Source organism: Solanum lycopersicum, chromosome 1 (genome assembly GCF_036512215.1).
Source record: "Solanum lycopersicum chromosome 1, SLM_r2.1".
In the NCBI taxonomy this organism is placed as follows: Eukaryota; Viridiplantae; Streptophyta; class Magnoliopsida; order Solanales; family Solanaceae; genus Solanum; species Solanum lycopersicum.
In genome coordinates, this window is record NC_090800.1 from 17,927,742 (window position 1) to 17,947,427 (window position 19,686).

Sequence of the window (19,686 nt, forward strand, 5' to 3'; positions counted from 1 at the left end):
TTTAAAATTCAAATGTAAGTAGACATAAAGAGATCTCATTTCCTTGTTTCTTTGTCTATTCTACAAACACATTTTAAAACTTACATATGTGTATATTCAAGTACTTTAGGTTTGATTTTTATTTTTTGAACATTTATCTAATGAACTATAAGAAACTCATTGATGGATTTATGACATCCTTATCACGTGGAAAGTTTCTATTTTAAACTCTAGAGAAGCAACTTAACAAAAAGAAAAATCTAGGATTTTATGTGATTTTGAGAGAAGTGGTTTTCTAGTTCTTTATAAGGATATATAATTCAAGCCGGTGAGTGTAAAAATTTGAAAACTCAGATCGCTTACCCTATTACAATATGAATAGAAGAAAAAGACCATTTTAAATCCCTTCTATTTAAAAATGAAGATCTCTTCTGCATAAGGACAAAAATTTCTTGTAAAGCCATAAAAGTATCAATCAACACTACCCAACAGCTAAATAAGTCCATAATAACATAATCACACCTCAAGAATTGGAGGTTTAGCTAGATATCATTAAAAGATAGAAGTTTCAACCAAACTGTGTTTCTATAGAGTGGGTAAGACTTATTTCATCTTTACAAAGGTCTAATTTGACGAATTTTGAACACCCATTTTCAATTTCTCAAAAATGGCAATCGTTAAATCTTTAAAGATAAGGAATATATTATCTATAAACTCCTTTTTGAACTCCCACCCTGATAATTCCTATTCTATATTGAAACCTAGATAGAACGATAGATCAACCTATACTAAACTAAATACTAAAAAATGAATTTATGGTCGGCAACAATATACTGTGAAAGAACATTCAGTGCAGTATATTAGGATCGCCGATCCACTCGTTGATCGGCCCTTTGGTCAATTCTATTGCCTTTTTGCTTTGACCTTGAGTATCTTTAAATTTGTAACTTTGGGAGAATACATCATGGAACCGTTTGGTGACTCTCCCACTACTCTTTTCTCTCACCGAATTGACTTTATTATTGAGGGCTTTGCCCACTAAAACTTTAGGCGAGACCATGTCAATTCGAATACTTGCCCAATGAGATAGGGGATCATCAGACCTTATTTTCTTCATTCTTTCGGTTGCTTTATTTGTTTGTGCTCATTAATATTCATAATTTTTTCCTCAATCCCAAAACCTGAAATTCAAGAATTTACATTGATACAAATATGTCTTTCAGGACACTAAATCTATTAAAATAAATCCCTAATGAGTCGAAATTGTGGACTCACCAATAAGTGCCTCACTTGTATGGATGTGGAAAGGATGGGTACAAAATTAAAGATTGCCCAGTTCTTAAGGGTAAGGGAAGGGATGATAATATAGTGGACTCTAGTTTTTCAGATGAGAGTTCTCTTAAGATGAATATGTTTTATGCTCTCCAATCTAGAGAAGATCAAGAGTAATCTCCTCATGTTGTCTCCGGTATGTTTTTTATGCTTTATTAATTTCTCGGTTTCTTGTCTTTTGTGACTTGGTTTGTTGGGCCTTGAAGTTATTTTTAGCATGAATGATGTATAGAAGTGATTATATAGGCTTACTTCTAAGTGAAAGATAATGTTCCAAAAAAGTAATGTTATTGTTTGTTTATCTATTGTCATGATTCCTTTATGTGCATGTTCATGAAAAAATCTTAGGTCTTGATAGAAAATAATTATATACATTGTTTTGCCTCATATGTGGTGTATTTGAGTAGAATTGCATATAAACTTTATGATATGAACTAATTAACATACTTTAGTTAGGAGTTCAAATATTCCTCCTTTAATAAAGGGTTTTTGAGAGTAAATTGCATTTAGGATCCATGAGTGTGTGTTGATCATATCTAGTTAGGAGAATTTAGTTCCTCCTTAAATGAGTAAATATAGAATTTCACGCATTTTTAGTTTTTAGAAGTACTTCTTACTCCCTTGTGTTGCATTTAATATGTTTATCTTGGAAATAAATTTTTCTTCCTTGATTGTGTGCATTTAGATGTATTGCATGGAGGATGGCTACAAGTTTAGGGACTTTACCTCAATAAGTGTATAGAATTATCATTCGAGGATGAATGATCCCAAGGGGGATATATTGTTATGCCTCAAAAACTAGCGAACTAAACTAGAAAGTTCTAGAGTTTGGTATGATTGTTAAAATCGTAAAAATGACTCCCCTACATAAAATGAGGGTTTAAGGGTTAGGGCGTCTAGGTAAGACCACCAAGTACAACCCAAGGGGTCCTTGAGGAGGACCTTTAGAACAGCCCCGAAACATGTCAAAAAGCAGCCACATTTGACAAGTATATGGACCCACGCCCCGTGGATTGAAGACATATGGACCCACGCCCCGTGGATTGAAGTCATAGCCCTGCACTTTTCTGCAATTGTTAGCCTCAGTTCACCACCCATGAGGGTGAATCACAATCAATAGACCCACTCACGGTCCGTGGATGGGGGTTTTCTGAGTGGGGTCAAATATAGAGTTTAGTTTTTAAGTTGAGGACTTAGGGGTTAATTTGCAATTATTTTGGGGTTAAGGGAGGTCGGTTGGTTATTTGTTTAACCACCTATATATGACTAACATACCTCTAAACTAAGTGAATTAAATCATTCTTCCAAGACCTCAAAACGAGCCCAAATTCTATCCAAATAATTCACTCTCTACAAGTGAAGAAGAAGAGAACTAAGACGGGCAGATTTCCTCCATTGCTTTTGTCTTGTGTTAGCAATCTGAATTAAGGTATGTTATCTTATTCATCTATGGTTCTTCCACCCATAGATCCCCAAATTTTCCCCCCAATTGAATGTCAAAACGCAATTCTAGCTAGGGTTTCTTCATTCATTGTGGGTAGTGTTAATCTTTGATTCGAATCAAGTTGAGGATACTTAATTATGATTGAATTGATATTTAATTATACTATTATGATGAATTTATGTGATTTGAATGGTAAACCCTAACCTATTTGATAAATTTTATATTTTGGGAGTTTATCTCAGAAAAGGTGAAATTGAAGAATTAGAATTGATCTTCTAAAATTAATGTCATGTGTAGTATTTTTCAAGATTTAGGAACATATAGACATGAATTAAACTAGACTTTATTATGTGTGATGGATCTTGACTTGTAAAGGATAGAATTTGAACTTTTTGCTAATTTATGACTAGATTCACACGGCATTAAAGAATGTGATTAGAATGCCGCAGAATCTAACGGTACTTGATTATTGTAGGCTTGAAAGTAAGGCTTGTAGTCATGAATGTTGAATAAATAGGAATCTGAGGATAGAGGTAAGGTGATATAAGTCTAATAGGTATATTTGTGGCGAAAGATCTATACTCAGCTAACCTACCATATAAGTTCTAAAAAGTAAACAGTGCTAGAGTAACTTGAACATGAATGTATTTTCAAGGACATCCTTTCATGACACATGGATCATTTATGATTAGTCTGGGAAGTTGGTTGAAAATTTTGAACTATTGGATAACTATATTTAATTAATTGGCGTGTAATATACAAGTTATAAATTGAGTTGATAACAATGAGCAATGTCTGAAGCTTTATATTCTAGGTCAAATTAAATAAATCAAGTTGACATATAGAGTAGGTAAATAAAAAAAATTGATTATTCATGAAGCATATATACATGCCTGATTTAATGGACTTATTTTGCTTTTTTTTTTGTTTGTTCTTTTTGCTGAAGCAATGGCTTCCAAAGATGAGCTTCACGAAAATGAGGTTGTCAAAAACCAATCAAAAGATGCTAGAGGAAATAAAACCAATCTAATGGGAGATTGTTCTGTAGTCTTGCAACGTGTTGTACGGATTTACATAACGGACAATGACGCCACAGACTCATCTAGTGATGAGGAGGAAAATCATCAAGGAGAGAACTCCAAACGACAAAAAAGGATTTGCAAAGAAATTATCATAAAAAATGGAAAGACCAATGTCACTTCAAAAATGGTATCCTCCAAAGAGAAAAATGTTACAAAAACGCACCAAGAAAATGTAAAGAAGTACAGGGGAGTTAGACAAAGAAAATGGGGAAGCTGGGTTGCAGAGATTCGAGATATAAGAATTAATAAACGACGTTGGTTGGGAAGTTTTGCCACTGCTTATGAAGCTGCTTTGGCTTATGACAAGGCAGCCATTGAAATAAAAGGTCCAAATGCTTTGACAAACATTCTTAAGCCGCCACCGAAGGAAATCGACCCCATCAACCATTAAGGAAGATAAAAGCCATGCAACTCCAAATATGTTTAGTTACTTTATTGGTTCAAGTTTCCATAGGTTTATCTTCTCCAAACTCTTTTTGTGAAATTGCACAATATATGTTCTTGTTGTTGTTGAACTTATCAATTTGAGGCAGATGAATAAGTATAATGTGGGTATTGATGACGTGGAGTTGTTTTTGTTGTATTTTTTGGAAAGATTTTCGGGAAAAAAAAGTCTAAAAATGATACTTTTGCTAGATAGAAAAATTTGGGTTATAAAAAAATATTTAGACAATATATGTTTAATGCAACAAAAAATTTCAATATAGTTCTACATAAATCGTAAAATATGTAATTGAAAGATACTTTTAAATTGTTCATGTAAAAAATTTCTGTAAAGTTAAATTATTTACATGTAACTATTACTTCTTGCCCCCTTTACATATTATGAGGAGCTTGACATAGATATTTCACTAGAGTTACTCATTGCATTTTTCTTATATCAAACATAAATTGATACTCAATTTTATCATCAATTTGATTAGTTGCATCAGGTAGATTTTGTACACTTCTCAATAAATGTAAGTTCATTCTTGAAATGGATAGGATGAGCCCATTTTTCTTATCAATGTAATAATAATTATGATTTAGTTTCAAACATGATCTCGTAAATAGAGACGTCCTAATATGACAAATATATACAAAGTCACATGGTACACACTTTTTAACTTGATTTTGACGTGGCAGTAGAAACATACTTATGACGTTGAATAGACGAAAACAGTCTTTTTTTAAATCACCTCAACATTCATTGTTAACAATGATCTATATGGTATAGTTTGAACTTCGAAATTGATTTTAATTGTGATCATAAATTTTGTCTTTTTTTAGTCTTTTATGAAAAATATAGTTGTATGTCCTTTTATAGGATATATTTTTTTTCTCTTATACATAAGAGATCTGGAAAAAAAATTCTTTCATTGAAATCGTAAGAAGACAAGAGATCTCATTTTCTTGTTTCCATGTGTGTTTCTACAAACAAATTCTAAAACTTATATATGTCTAGATTTTACTACTTTATATCTGTTGGTCTCTGAGCGTTATATCTTTTGAACTATATGAAATTCATGATGGAATGTAGGTGCCTTTTTTGTCATGATCCGCAAGGTCATTTTTGAAAACTTTTATAAACTTACCATTTTACCCCTCCCAATAGTTTTTCCGAGTCATGAATGATTGGTTGGTGACGTTGGTTGAAAATGAGATGATAATGATGAGCTAAGTTTGAAACTTGCTTAAGACCCTATACCTTTTGGACCATGTGTATTAAAGGTCTTATTTTCTACAAAATTATTGTCTCGATTTGCTAAGGTTCTCTATCCGATGACGCCAATTACTATCACCACGGTTAAACGTTTTCATCATTGTAAGGTCAAATTAATGCTACTCAAGAATTTAACTTTGATGTCATGAATACTTAGTCAATTTATACGTATTGAAGGGATAAATATTAAACTCAACTAGTCACACGTTCAGATTACTCTATTATAGAATTTATTACTTCACTATTGGATTGTATAACTAATTACTTTATATTTTAATTGGTACTTGTAAGAGAAACTAGGAAAAATTAAGTGGTTTTTGATTTAGAAGAATGAAATAACTTAATCGTTATGTACTTTTTAAAAAATGGAGAACGATGGTGTTAATGACCAATGATTATGTAAAGATTAACTTCATGGTTTATCAATGATAATAAATTAATTAATAGAAATTTATGGTGCCTCAATATAAGGTTTTGAAACAGTTAGTGTTCTCGTTAATAATGTTCGTAATTTACTTTGCTGTTTATTTGATTTATCATATTAAATTTCAAGTTTTGATATATTGGTATACCGTAATTAAATATTAGGTTTATCGTATGTTGAATACTGATTCAAAGTATGACCATGTTAATTAAGTCTGTTAGTATTGTCCTATATTTTGGGGCTAGTTAGCAACTACGTTATCATGGTGCAGTAATTTCTAGTTGTGTTTTTGTTAGTAATTACTTATTTAATTAATTTAAGTAGTGGTCATTTGGTGACTTAATAGTTTGTTATTTTAATTCTATATAGTGGCCATTGTTTCTTCCCAGAGTTTTCCTGCTTATTTACACCAATGCCTTTGGTACCAGAGTCATGTAAATCAATGGCAACACATTCAGTGTGGAACAACCGCTCATTCCCATCTTCAAGGGAGAAAACTATGAATTCTGGAGTATTCATATGAAAATAATACTCAAATATCAAAATCTTTTGGACGTTGTAGAATGAGGATTTGCACATATTGACAAATAAAAAAAGGAAGAAGATGCTAAAACAATGGTTTTTATCTAGCAGGCAGTTCATGATAGCAACTTTTCATGGATCATAGCATCAACCACATTAAAGTAAGTGTGGTGAATTCTGCAGAAGGACTTTCAAGGTGTTTGAAAGGTCATTGTGGTGAGATTGCAATCAGTTCAGCGTGACTTTAAAATCATAATGATGAAAAATGGAGAATCAGTTGCTAATTTCTTGTCCAGAGCAGTGGCAATTTTCAGCAAAATTGAATCATGTGATAAGAAAATTACTGAACAAACGATTGTGGAAAAAGTACTGCGAAGCATGAATTCATAATTTTATCATGTAGTTGTTTCTATAGAAGAGTCTAAGGATCTATTAATTTTTCCCTTTGATTATTTGATGGGGTATCATCAAGGCCATGAGGTGAGACTCAGTCGGTCTGTTGAAAATAATTAAGATAAAGCATTACAGGTGAAGAAACAAACAACCAAATATGGTGGGAACAATGGTCCATCAAGCAAAGGTCCAGGAAGAGGAGGATTTCATACTGGTCGAGGTCGTGTCTATGGAATAGGTTGAGAAAGGAATGATGGGCATAAGCCGTCCAAAGAGCAAATTAACACAAGAAATTGCATTTAATGTAATCATTATCAATGCTAAAAGCATATAAAGGCTAATTGTTGGTATAAAGATTACAAAATAAATTTTGCAGCAATAGAAAGATGAGAAAAAAATTATCTCCTTATGGCTTGCATTGATAAATATCACAAGAGAATTGATGTATGGATTGTAGATAGTGGTTGTTCAAAAAATATGAAAAGCATAAAATCTTTGTTCCAGGTGCTAGTTAAAAAGCAAAAGAAATAGGTGCAACTTGTCAATGCAAAAGAGTTGCAGGTTGAAGTAAAAGACACTGTGGGTGTTGAGTCTAGACACGACATAGTTAAAATGTTGAACATCGTTCATTTCGTACCTAATTTAGGATACAATTTCTTTAGTTTTGGACAACCGATGTCCAATGAGCATTCTCTTTTGTTTTGGTTTGATGATAATGCTTGTGTTGTAATGATAATTCAGGCAAAAAGGTTCGCATCACTATGATGACAAACAAATATTTCTGCTCGATCTTTCCAACATAAAAAGTTTTATTCTTGTTGCAAGTTCAAATGATGAGTTGAAGTTGTAGTATTTGAGGTATGGTAACTTCAACTTTAAGGGGCTAAAATTTCTAGTTGACAAAGGTATGGTTCTTGGACTACCAAAAATTGATTCCATTGAATTGTGTGAAGGGTTCATTTATGGGAAACAAACTTGAAAGTCTTTTCCTGTTTGAAAAGCTTGGGGGGCTCCAAGTTGTCTTGATTTAATACATGTTGATTTATGTGGACTTATGGATACAACAAATTTATTGGGTTTTATTATTATCTCCTATTAACATATTATTGTAGTCGCATTAGATGGGTCTATTTGTTAGAGACCAAATAAGAAACATTTCAAAATTCAACTACTTCAAAGCGCAGATTAAGAAGCAAAGTGGTTTGTGCATAAAAATATTTCGCACATATAGAGCCCGTAATTTCTTGTACAAGGAGTAATATTTTATATGAGGAAAATGACAATCATGGGGAGCTAACAACACCTTATACCTTGGAGAAAATTGGTGTTACTGAGGAAAAAATATTACATAGTGGTGGAGATGGCAAGAATCATGTTACAAGGGAAGGGACTTCCAAATCAATTTTGGGCTGAAGCTCTAATGACATCAGTCCATTTATTGAATTTGTCTCCAATAAAGTGTGTTATGTATCAAAATTTATTTGAATTTTGGAAGGGTATAAAACCATTTGCAAGTTATTTAAGAATTTTCTGTTGTATTGCTTATGATTTGGTAAATTAAAAATTTCGTCATATGGATGAAAAATCAAAAAATCCTTCTTTGATTGGTTACGACACATAATCTAATGCATATAGATGATATAACCCTCTTAATAGAAATATTTTAATTAGAAGGGATGTATATTTTTTGAAATGAAAAGTTGGAATTTGAGTTGAAGCAACGGTAAGATGCAAGAACAAATTCGTATGCTTACTAGAATAACTTTTGATGCAATTTAGCAGCGAACTCCTACAGCTACAGCAGCCGAATCTAGTACCACTTCTCCAGATTTATTTTCTTCAACTTCAGGGAGTAGAAACTCTTCATCTACTACACTTGAAAAGTCTGCTGATGAGCAAGTTCCTTTAAGAATATCAACAAGGCTTTAAATCTGAACACCAAGTACGCCAACGACATGTATACAACTTGTCAATTCTCTTTTCCAATGTCAGATCCTATACATTATGGAGAAACGGCTAAAATGGAAGTAGTAGAGAATGATGTTACATGAGATGAAATCTATCAAAAAGAATGCGAACTTGCAGAAGCATAAAGCTCGTGTCTTGGCAAATGGATATGCACAACAATATAATATTGATTTTGAAGAAACAATTTATCCGCTTGCTGGATTTGAGTTCTAGCGTTGGTTGCATAGCCACAATAACTAGTTTATTAATCTAACGTCCAGTCGGCATTTTTCAAAGAAGGCCTACAAGAAGAGATCTACATAACACAACTAGAAGGTTTTACAAAGAACGGTGATGAAATAAAGGACTATAAACTGAAAAGGGCATTGTTAGTTTCAAGGTAGCCACTCGCGCGTGATGCAGCAAAATCGATGGGTATTTTCACATAAAGGGATATACAACAAGTGATTATGAAACCATGTTGTATGTACAGAAGAAATTTAATGCATTCATCATTCTTTGCCTTTATGTTGATAATATCTTTTATTCTAGATCTTCTATTTCTCTGGTGGATGAATTTAAATCTCAAATAGTTGATGAGTTTGAGATGTAAGATATGGGGTTATTACATTATTTTCTTGGCCTTGCAGCCCATGAAGCTGAAGATTGAATATTTCATTCACAAAGGAAATATGCAAAAATCTTCTCATTAAGTTTAATTTTCATAATTGAAAGCCTTCTGCTACACCTATGCATGTTGGTGAAGACGTGCAGCGTAAAGATTGAGCAGAGATGGATGATTCTAGAAGTTTTAGAAGAATGATTGGACGTTTAATTTAACCAACCCATACTCACTCCTATATTGCATTTTTAGGTGGTGTTATATCCAAGTTTATGCAACAACCTTCAAAGGTTCATTTTGGAGCAACAAAAAGAGTTCTATATTTTGTCGCTGGAACTATGGAATATGGGATTTGGTGTTCACAAGTGTCTAACTTCAGATTATGTTGGTTAATGATAATGACTATGATGATTCATTGTATTATACACGAAGCATTTCAACACATATTTTTACTCTTGAGTCAAGAGTAATATATTGGAGATCAAAGAAGTAAGCTACAACAACCTTATTTACATTTGAAGTTGAGTCTATTGCAGCTTCTTCCCCCGATGGCCTAGCTATCTGGCTAAGAAGCATGTTAGCAGAACTTCAGCATAAGCACAAAAGTGCAACAAAGATATATTGCAAAAATAAGGCATCAATCTACATGACAAAGAATCAAATTTTTCATAGTAGAAAGAAGAACATCGATGTTCGTTTCCATTTCATTCAAGATGTTGTTGCAAAGGAGGACATTGTATTGAAGCATTGCAACACTCATAAGCAATTAGCCCATATATTTATGAAGTCATTGGAAGCATACAAGTTTATTTATTTGAGGGCTTCAATTTGTTTCTGTAACTCTAAATCAAGGGGAATTATTGAAGACTAATACAAAGTAAGACCATGTCAATTATTTTTGTTAATAGAGTCCTATATTCTTGAGCTACATTAATAAATATGTAGATTATGGCGCAGTACTTTCTATTTGTGTTTTGGTTAGTAATTAGTTGCTTAATCAATTGAAGTAGTGGTCATTCAATGACTTAGTAGTTTGTATTTTAAGTTTTTATAAAGTTGTACTTTTATGATTTCATATCTTGAAAAATAGAAAAGGCTTTAGTATACAATTCTCTTAACCTTCAACACGCTGTTTCTCCTTGATGTTTTCCACCGTATTTACTCTGACATGGTATTATGTCTATACCATAAGATTATAATAATGGAAGAATTCAAACTTAATTCCAGACTTGAAACATGGAAATAATAGTTGAAATGTTAATTAGCATCAAGATTTACGAACTTGGTCATAAATTTTTTAGTGAATTTTTGGATCAAGGCCAAAGATATAGTAATGTGAGTCTTGTTAGTTTTGAGATCTTATTGTGAATATGTACCTGTATAGATGATATTATTTTGAAAGCTCAACAAAAAGGGAAGACTCAATTCCTGAAGCAATTATTCAGTTATTTGAGGCAAGTGGACTTTGAAACCCTTGTTAAGTGCATAAAATCGTGTATTTTCTTGTGGTATGTGTTGGAGAGTAATAGGAATCAGTAATGGGTTGACTTTTCCATGTTGAATAATTCTAACGATGAAAAAGGGTGGTAAAAAACACTATGATTTATTGTTGGTGTGTAATGTGTTGAGAATAGTTTTGAAAGGATTATTGATTCATTGTTGATGTTGTATCATGATTGTATTGTTACTTAAATTAATTCATAGAGAGTTATTGTATTAACATTGCAATTCATTGCCTTGCACATCTTTATCATTGATGAACTTGATCTTGTGAGTGCCTTTTTGTGAAAGCTATGATTGATGAGTAATGAGTTTAATATTTCGTATATATAATTGTTAAAGTGCTAGTGCTGAGTTGTGTGTTTTGCAAACGGCGAGTTGTTAGGTTGGGTTACTTTTATGCAGGTTATATTTGTGATTGATGAGTATTAAGCTTGTTGTTGAGGATATTTAATTGTTACAATGTTGTTATTTATTCGGTTGCTATATAAGATGTGAAATATTATGTTGGACTTGTTTGATACGTGTTCTAGTTGTGGAGGTTTGGTTGGGGAGTAAGGATTACCCAAATTTCATTCCCTTTGCTTATGTTTAGAAGTTTACTGATGAGTATCATGTGGTTTTAAGTGAGTTTGAGGGAGATAATTTTCTAGTCCTTTCCAAAATTCTTTTTAGTTTATAGCATTTTTATAAGTAAGAGTTTTTTAGTTTTAAAATATCTTAATTTAATACATTAGAAATTTAAAAAATGTCATTTTCTTCTATTTAAATTGTAAAAGGGCAAAAGATCTTATTTCATTTAAATTATTGAGTCTTCATTCGTGAAAGTGGATATAAACCGGTGAAAATTATTTTCTACCCTATACAAATTACTTTTAAATGAATAACATTGTGAAATTTTAATTTTTTACACCTAAGAGATGTGAAATGACAATCCTTTTTTTTCAAAAAAAAAGGAATTTGGTAAAGGCCAGATAACTCATTTCCTTGCTTACGAAATTTAGTACAACTTTCTTTTATGCATGCTCATTCTTGAGAACGGAACATGTTTATTTGGGAAATATGTTCTTTAAGAGGTCTCTATTTCAATTTATATGGGATATTTAAGACTTCGGAAGTCAATTTTTTAAAATGTGATGGTATATTCAGGTATTAAATCAATAAGGTTCTCAAAATAATATTATATTTACAACAATTATGAAAAAATTACTATAAGTCAAGTAATTGACAATTAAAAATATTTCAAAGTGGTATGAATAAGGCACTGCCAAAATACCTTTAACTCAAAAAACTTGAAAGACCACTTAAATTGAGACTAAGACAATATTTCTTATATTTTTTTTTATCCTTACTGGTTTTACGTTACGTGAGTTGAATATGTATATTGTATATATAGTATATGATATTGTAAAATAGTATTAATATTACTAAAATAAATATATTTAGTAAATATTTTAAATTTAACGAATTTAGGACAAGTGCTTTTAAATGCTTTATAAAGATAGTCATACAGTTACTTGTATTTTGAGATCAAAATGATCAATATTACTAAACATTTCAAAATAGATTTAAAGTTAAAATTTGGAGAGAAAGTAACATTTCTTTAGAAATAATAATATTTAGTTCACTCAATTTTGTACACAAATCTAACCAGGACACTTTTTAGAAAATGTCACAAATAGTCTTTCCTATTGAGTGTATGAACATAAATGATGGACAACATTTAAGTATATCTTTATCTTAAATATTCATACTTTAAATTTAGTATGTGCATGACACTAATAAGGATTATCATAAATATTTTAATATTTTATATTTATACGTTATCTATCTTTTACCAATTAATATTTGAGTAAGACTATCATAGAGAGGTAATTCTACGTTAAAAAAAAGGTCCTTTATTGTTGTGATGAATGATGGTTAAATTAAGGTTTCAGTGTATGTCGAATACTTCGCGTCATAAACTCTTTGTTTTACATATACACACATTAGTAGCATAATATTATTTTAATGTATGAACAACATCACATTTGTTGAAAAATATTTAAATTTTTTATGTTTCTATCTTAGTTTTGTAGAACTGAAATCTTCTACTTTTTACTACAGCATACATACAATATAGTTGTTGTCTAACGCAAGTATCAAGAATCTTATAGAAGTTTTACCGTAATATAACATGTTAATCTTTTTCAATATTGAAAATTAATATATGAATTTAAAGTATTATTATAGAATCTTTAATTCGATTTAAGATTATTTTAAGGCCAAACACTATTTTCTTGTCTATGTTTAGATTAGATAACAAGGAGTCTATATTGTGACATAAATAACAAGAAGTCACAATCCTTTGAATAAAATTGCAAACATTCAGAAAAGTCATAACTCATAAAGAATCTCAAAACTGGTCAATAAAGTCATAACCCTTTGAATAAGTCACATCCCTTTGAGAAATCACAATTTTTAAGGTCAAACGAGCCCTGAAGCGCCCATACCCCCCATTTCGATGATTTTCGCGTGCTATAGCAAACCATTTTTTGGTTAATCCAGATTCCAATGTCAAAAATACTAAAACATTTGTGGACGTCCGTCAATACCTTGGTTATGCAGCCGGTTGACCCTCACGGCCAGTGCAACTCATTTTCAAGGTCAAACGAGTCGCGTAGCGCACATACCCCCCATTTCGATAATTTTCGTGTGCTACAACAAATTATTTTTTGGGTGATCCGTATTCCGATGTTAAAAATTCCAATTTTTTTGTGAACATCCATCAAGACCTTGCCTATCAATCTGGTTGGCCCTCACGGCCAGTGCGACCCATTTTCAAGGACAAACGAGCCCCGTAGTGCACATACCCCCCAATTCGACGATTTTCGTGTGCTATAACAAACCATTTTTTGGGTGATCCATTTTGTGACTTCAAATTAGAAAAAAAAATTGTGGACGTCTTTCCAGGACTTGGCTATGCATTCGATTGGCTCGCATGGCCATTCCGACCCATTTTCATGGTCGTACAAGCCGGGATGCGCTCCTACCCCCCAATTAATCGATTTTCGTGTGCTATAGCAAACCATTTTTGGGGTGATACGGATTGTGACTTCGAATAAACTAAAACATTTTATGCTTGTCTGTCAAGAACTTGGCTATGCATCCTGGTTGGCTCGCATGGCCAGCCAGACCCATTTGCAATGTCAAACAAGCCAGGAAGCGTGCATCACCCCCATTTCGATGATATTTGTGTGCTATAGCAAACCATTTTTTTGGTGATCTGGACTTTCACATGAAAAATGTGAAATTTTTTTGTGGACGTCCGTCAAGACCTTGGCTATGCATCCAGTTGTCCCTCACGGCCCGTCAGACCAATTTTAAAATTCGAACAAGTCTTGAAGCGCGCATACCCATGATTTTGATGATTTTAGTGTGCAATATAGCAAACCATTTTTGGGGTTTTCCGGATTCTGACATCAAAATGCAAATAAATTTTTGGATGTACGTCAAGACCTTGGCTAAGAATTTGGTTGGCACTCATGGCCAATTCAACCCATTTGAAGGTAAAACGAGCCTTGAAGTGAGCATAACCTCCAATTTCGATGATTTTCGTGTGATATGATAAATAATTTTTGGGTGATCCGGATTCCAACGTCAAATTTGCCAAAAATTTTTGTGAACGTCTTTCAAGACTTTGGCTATTCATCCAGTTTTGCCCTCACAGAATGTCCCACCCATTTTCAAGGTCAAACGAGCCCTGAAATGCACATACCTCCCATTTAGACGATTTTCGTTTACTAAAGCAAACCCTTTTTTTGGGTGATCTTGATTCTGACGTCAAAAATGCCAAAAAAAATTTATGACATCTCTCAAGACCTTGTCTATACAGCCGGTTAGCTTTCACGGCCAGCCCGACCCATTTTAAAGGTCAACCAAGCCCCGAAGCGCGCTTACCCCCATTTCGATGATTTCGTGTACTTTAGCAAACTATTTGTTGGGTGATCCGTATTCCGACGTCAAAAATGAAAAAAATAATTGTAGAGACGTCAAGACCTTGGCTATGCATCAAATTTGCACTCATTGCCACTCCAACCAATTTTCATGGTCAAACGATCCAAGAAACGCACATACCCTCCATTTCGGCAATTTGCGTGAGCTATAGCAAACAATTTTTCGGGTGATCCGGATTCCGACGTCAAAGAAGAAATTTTTTTTGTGAACTTCCATCAAGACCTTGGCTATGTATCTGGTTGGACCTTAAAGGATAGTACGACCCATTTTAAAGGTCAAACAAGCCCCAAACCACGCATACCCCCTATTTAAACATTTTTTGTGTGCTCGCAAACATTTTTTTTTGTGATTCGAATTTCGACGTCAAAAATGTCAGAAAATTTTATGGACGTGCGACAGGACCTTGGCTATGAAGTTGGTTGGCCCTCATAGCCGGTCCGACACACTTTCATGGTAAAACAATCCTGAAGCGCGCATACCTTCCATTTCGACGATTTTCATGTGCTATAGCAAAACTTTTTTTTGGGTGATACGATTTCGATGTAAAAAATACCAAATTTATTTGTGGATGTCCTGCAAGAACTTGGCTATCCATCCGATTGGACCTCATGTCCTGTCCTACCCATTTTCATGGACAAACGAGCCCCCAAGCGCGCATACCCCCTATTTTGAGAATTTTTGTGTGCTAAAGCAAACCATCTTTGCGTTATTCGGATTCCGATGTCAAAAATTACAAATTTTTGTGTTGACATCCGTCAATACATTAGATATGCAGACGGTTTTCCCTCATGGCCAGTTCAATCCATATTGAAGGTAAAATGAGCCCCGAAGCGCCAATACCCCCCAATTTAAACGATTTTCGTACGCTATAGAAAACCACTTTTTGGGTTATCCAGATTCCGACGTCAAAAATGAAAAAAATATTTGTGGACATCCTTCAATACATTGGGAATACATTCAGTTGGCCCTCACAGCCAGTTCGACCCATTTTAAAGGTCAAACAAGCCCTGAAGCGCGCATACCTCCCATTTCTACGATTTTCGTGGGCTATAGCAAACTATTTTTGGATGATTCGGATTCCGATGTCAAAAATATTAAAAAAATTTGTAGACGCCCGTCAAGACCTTGGTTATGCAGCCGGTTGACCCTCACGGTCAGTGCGACCCATTTTCAAGGTCAAACGAGCCGCGAAGCGCGCATACCCCCCATTTCGATGATCCAAATTCCGCATTAAAAGTGCAAAAAAAATTGTAGATGTCTATCAAGACCTTGGTTATGCATCCGGTTATCCCTGACGTCCAGTCAGACTAATTTTCAAGGTAAAACAAGCCCCAAAGCGCACATACCTCTCATTTGGATGATTTTCGTGTGCTATAGCAAACCATTTTTTCGGTGATCCGGAATCCGACGTCAAAAATGCCAAAAATTATTGTTGACATTCGTTAAGACCTTAGTTATGCATCCGGTTGGCCCTCATGGCTAGTCCAACCCATTATCAGGGTCAAACGAGCTCCGAAGCGTGCATAACCTCACATTTGACGATCTTCGTATGCCATAGCAAAACATTTTTCGGGTGATCCATATTCCGACGTCCAAAATTCCAAAATTTTTTGTGGAAGTCCTTCAAGACCTTTTCTATGCAGATGGTTCACCATCACAGCAAGTCCGACCCATTTTAAAGGTCAAACGAGTCACGAAGCGCGCGTATCCCCCATTTCGATGATTTTTGTGTCCTATAGCAAACCATCTTTTGGGTGATCCGAATTCCAATGACAAAAAAAATAAAAAAATTTGTGGACGTCCTTCAAGACCTTGTTTATAAGGTCGATTGACCCTCAAAGCTATTCCACTCCATATTAAAGGTCAAACAAGCCACCGAAGCGCGCATACCCCTCATTTCCACGATTTTCGTGTGCTATGACAAATAATTTTTTGGGTGATTAGGATTCAAACGTCAAAAATGCAAAAATTATGTGTGGACATCCGTCGAGACCTTGGTTATGCATTAGGTTGGCGCTCATGGCCATTCCGGCCCATTTTCAAGGTCAATCGAGTACCGAAACACGCATACCCTCAGTTTTAACAATCTTTATGTGCTATAGCGAAACAATTTTTGGGTGATCCGAATTATGAAGTAAAAATGCCAAAACTTTTGTGGATACCCATCAAGACCTTGTCTATGCATCTTGTTGGCCCGGATGGCCAGTCTGACCCATTTTCAAGTCAAACGAGCCCTGAAGCGCGCATACCCTCCATTTCGATGATTTTTATGTGCTATAGCAAACCATTTTCTGGGTTATCCAGATTCCGATGTCAAAATGCCAAATATTTTTGTGGACGACCTCCAAGACCTTAGATGTGCCGACAGTTTGACATCACGTCCAGTCCCAGCCATTTTTAAGGTCAAAGGAGCCCCGAAGCGCGCATACCCCTATTTTGACCATTTTAGTGTGCTATTGCGAACAATTTTTTAGGTGATACATATTCCAACGTCAAAATTCAAAAATTGATTATGGACGTCCATCAAAACCTTGTCTATGCATCCGATTGTCCGTCACGGATAGTACAACCAATTTTCAAGGTCAAACAAGCCCCGAAGCTCGCATACCCCCATTTTGACGATTTTCGTTTGCTATAGGAAACCATTTGTTGGGTGATCAAGATTCCAACATCAAAAATACTAAATTTTTTCGTGGATGTCCTTAAAAACCTTGGTTAAGCAGACGGTGGACGCTCACTACCATTTCGACCAATTTTTAATGTCAAACGAATCCCGAGCGCGCATACCCCCAATTTTGTTGATTTTTCGTGTGCTATAGCAAACTATTTTTTGGGTGATCCGGATTCCAATGTCAAAAACACTGTAATTTTTTCTGGACATCCGTCAAGACCTTGGTTATGCAGCCGGATCACCCTCACGTCATGTCCGACCCATTTTCAAGGTCAAACGATCCCTGAAATGCGCATAACCCCCATTTCAACGATTTTCATGTAGTATACCGAACAATTTTTTAGGTGATCCAGATTCAAATATTAAAAATGCAAAATTTTTGTGGACGTCCGTCAAGACCTTGTTTATGCATGCAGTTGACCCTCATGGCCAGTCCAACCTATTTTCAAGGTCAAACGAGCTTCAAAGTACGTATACCGTCTATTTCGATGATGTTCGTGTGCCATAGAAAACCATTTTTTGGTGATCAAAATTCCAACTTCAAAAATGCCAAAATTGTTTTAAGACGTCCCTCAAGATCTTGTCTATTCAACCAGTTATCCACTGGGACATTCCGACCCATTTAAAGGTCAAACAAGCCCAAAGGAGCGCACACCCTCTATTTCGACGATGTTCGTATGCTACATCAAACCATTTTTTAGGTGATCCGGATTTGCATGTCAAAAATGCTAAAAAAAATTGTGGACATCCATCAGGACCTTGTCTATGAATTCGGTTGGCCCTCAAGGCCTGCCCGACCCATTTTCAAGGTCAAACAAGCTCCAAAGAGCGCTAACCATCCATTTAAACAATTTTCGTGTGCTATAGCAAACCATTTTTTCGGTGATCCGAATTCCATCATCAAAACTGCCAAACATTTTTATGGATGTCTGTGAATATCTTGTCTATTTATCCGAATAGACGTCACGGCCAGTTCGACCAATTTTCAAGGTCAAACGAGCTCTGAAGTGCGCATACCCCCCGTTTCGACAATTTTTATTTGCTATATAGCAAACCATTTTTTGGGTGATTCGGACTCCAACTTCAAAAATGCCAAAAAAATTTGTGGGCGTCCGTCAAGATCTTTTCTATGCATACGGTTGACCCTCACGGCAAGTCCCACCCATTTTCAAGTTCAAACGACCCATAAAGCGCGCATACCCCCCATTTTGATGATTTTCGTGTTTTATAGGAAACCTTTTTTTGGGTGATCAGGATTCCAATGTCGAAAATACCAAAATTGTTTATGTACATCCATCAAGACCTTGTCTATTAAAGGGTTCATCAAGGCTAGTCCAACCCATTTTCAAGATCAAACATGCTCTGAAGCACGCATATCCCCAGTTAAAGATTTTTGTGTGCTATAGCAAACCATTTTGGGTGATCCGGATTCTGACGTCAAAAATGCGAAAAAAATTCGAACATCCTTAAAGACCTTTCGTATGCAGAAGGTTAGCCCTCAAGGCCAGTCCGACCCATTTTCAAGGTCAAACGAACCCCGAAGCGTGCATACCCCCGGTACGATTTTCGTGTGCTATAACAAACCATTTTTTGTGTGATTCAGATTATGACATAAAAAATGCAAAAATTTTTGTGGACGTCCGTCAAGAAATTGTCTATGTAGACGGTTGGCCTTAACGGCCAGTCCGACCCATTTTCAAGGTCAAATGAGCCCTGAAGCGTGCATGCCCCCCATTTTGATTATTTTCGTGTTCTATATCAAGCCATTTTTTGGGTGATCCCCATTTTTTGTGTACGTCTTTTAAGACCTTTGATGTGTATCCGGTTGGACCTCACGTCTAGTCGGACCCATTTTCAAGGTCACACGATCCCCAAAGCATGCATACCCCCCATTTAGACGATTTTAATGTGCTATAGCAAACCAATTTTTGGGTGATCCGAATTCTGACGTCGAAAATGCAAAAAACATTTTTTGACGTCCATCAAGACCTTGGCTATGCATCCCGTTGGCCCTCACGGCGAGGTTGACCAATTTTCAAGGTCAAACAAGACCCGAAGCGCGCATACCCCCC

At 34.8% G+C, this 19,686-nt stretch overlaps 1 protein-coding gene across 1 annotated transcript; it reads left to right on the forward strand.

Annotated features, from left to right (window-relative positions):
* The first annotated feature begins 2,622 nt into the window (after positions 1-2,622).
* Positions 2,623-4,384, forward strand: CRF7 (cytokinin response factor 7). The gene is made up of 2 exons (XM_026029951.2): positions 2,623-2,740; positions 3,702-4,384. The coding sequence occupies exon 2, from the start codon at positions 3,704-3,706 to the stop codon at positions 4,226-4,228; it is 525 nt and encodes a 174-aa protein (XP_025885736.1). The 5' UTR covers positions 2,623-2,740; positions 3,702-3,703; the 3' UTR covers positions 4,229-4,384.
* Positions 4,385-19,686: the final 15,302 nt, after the last annotated feature.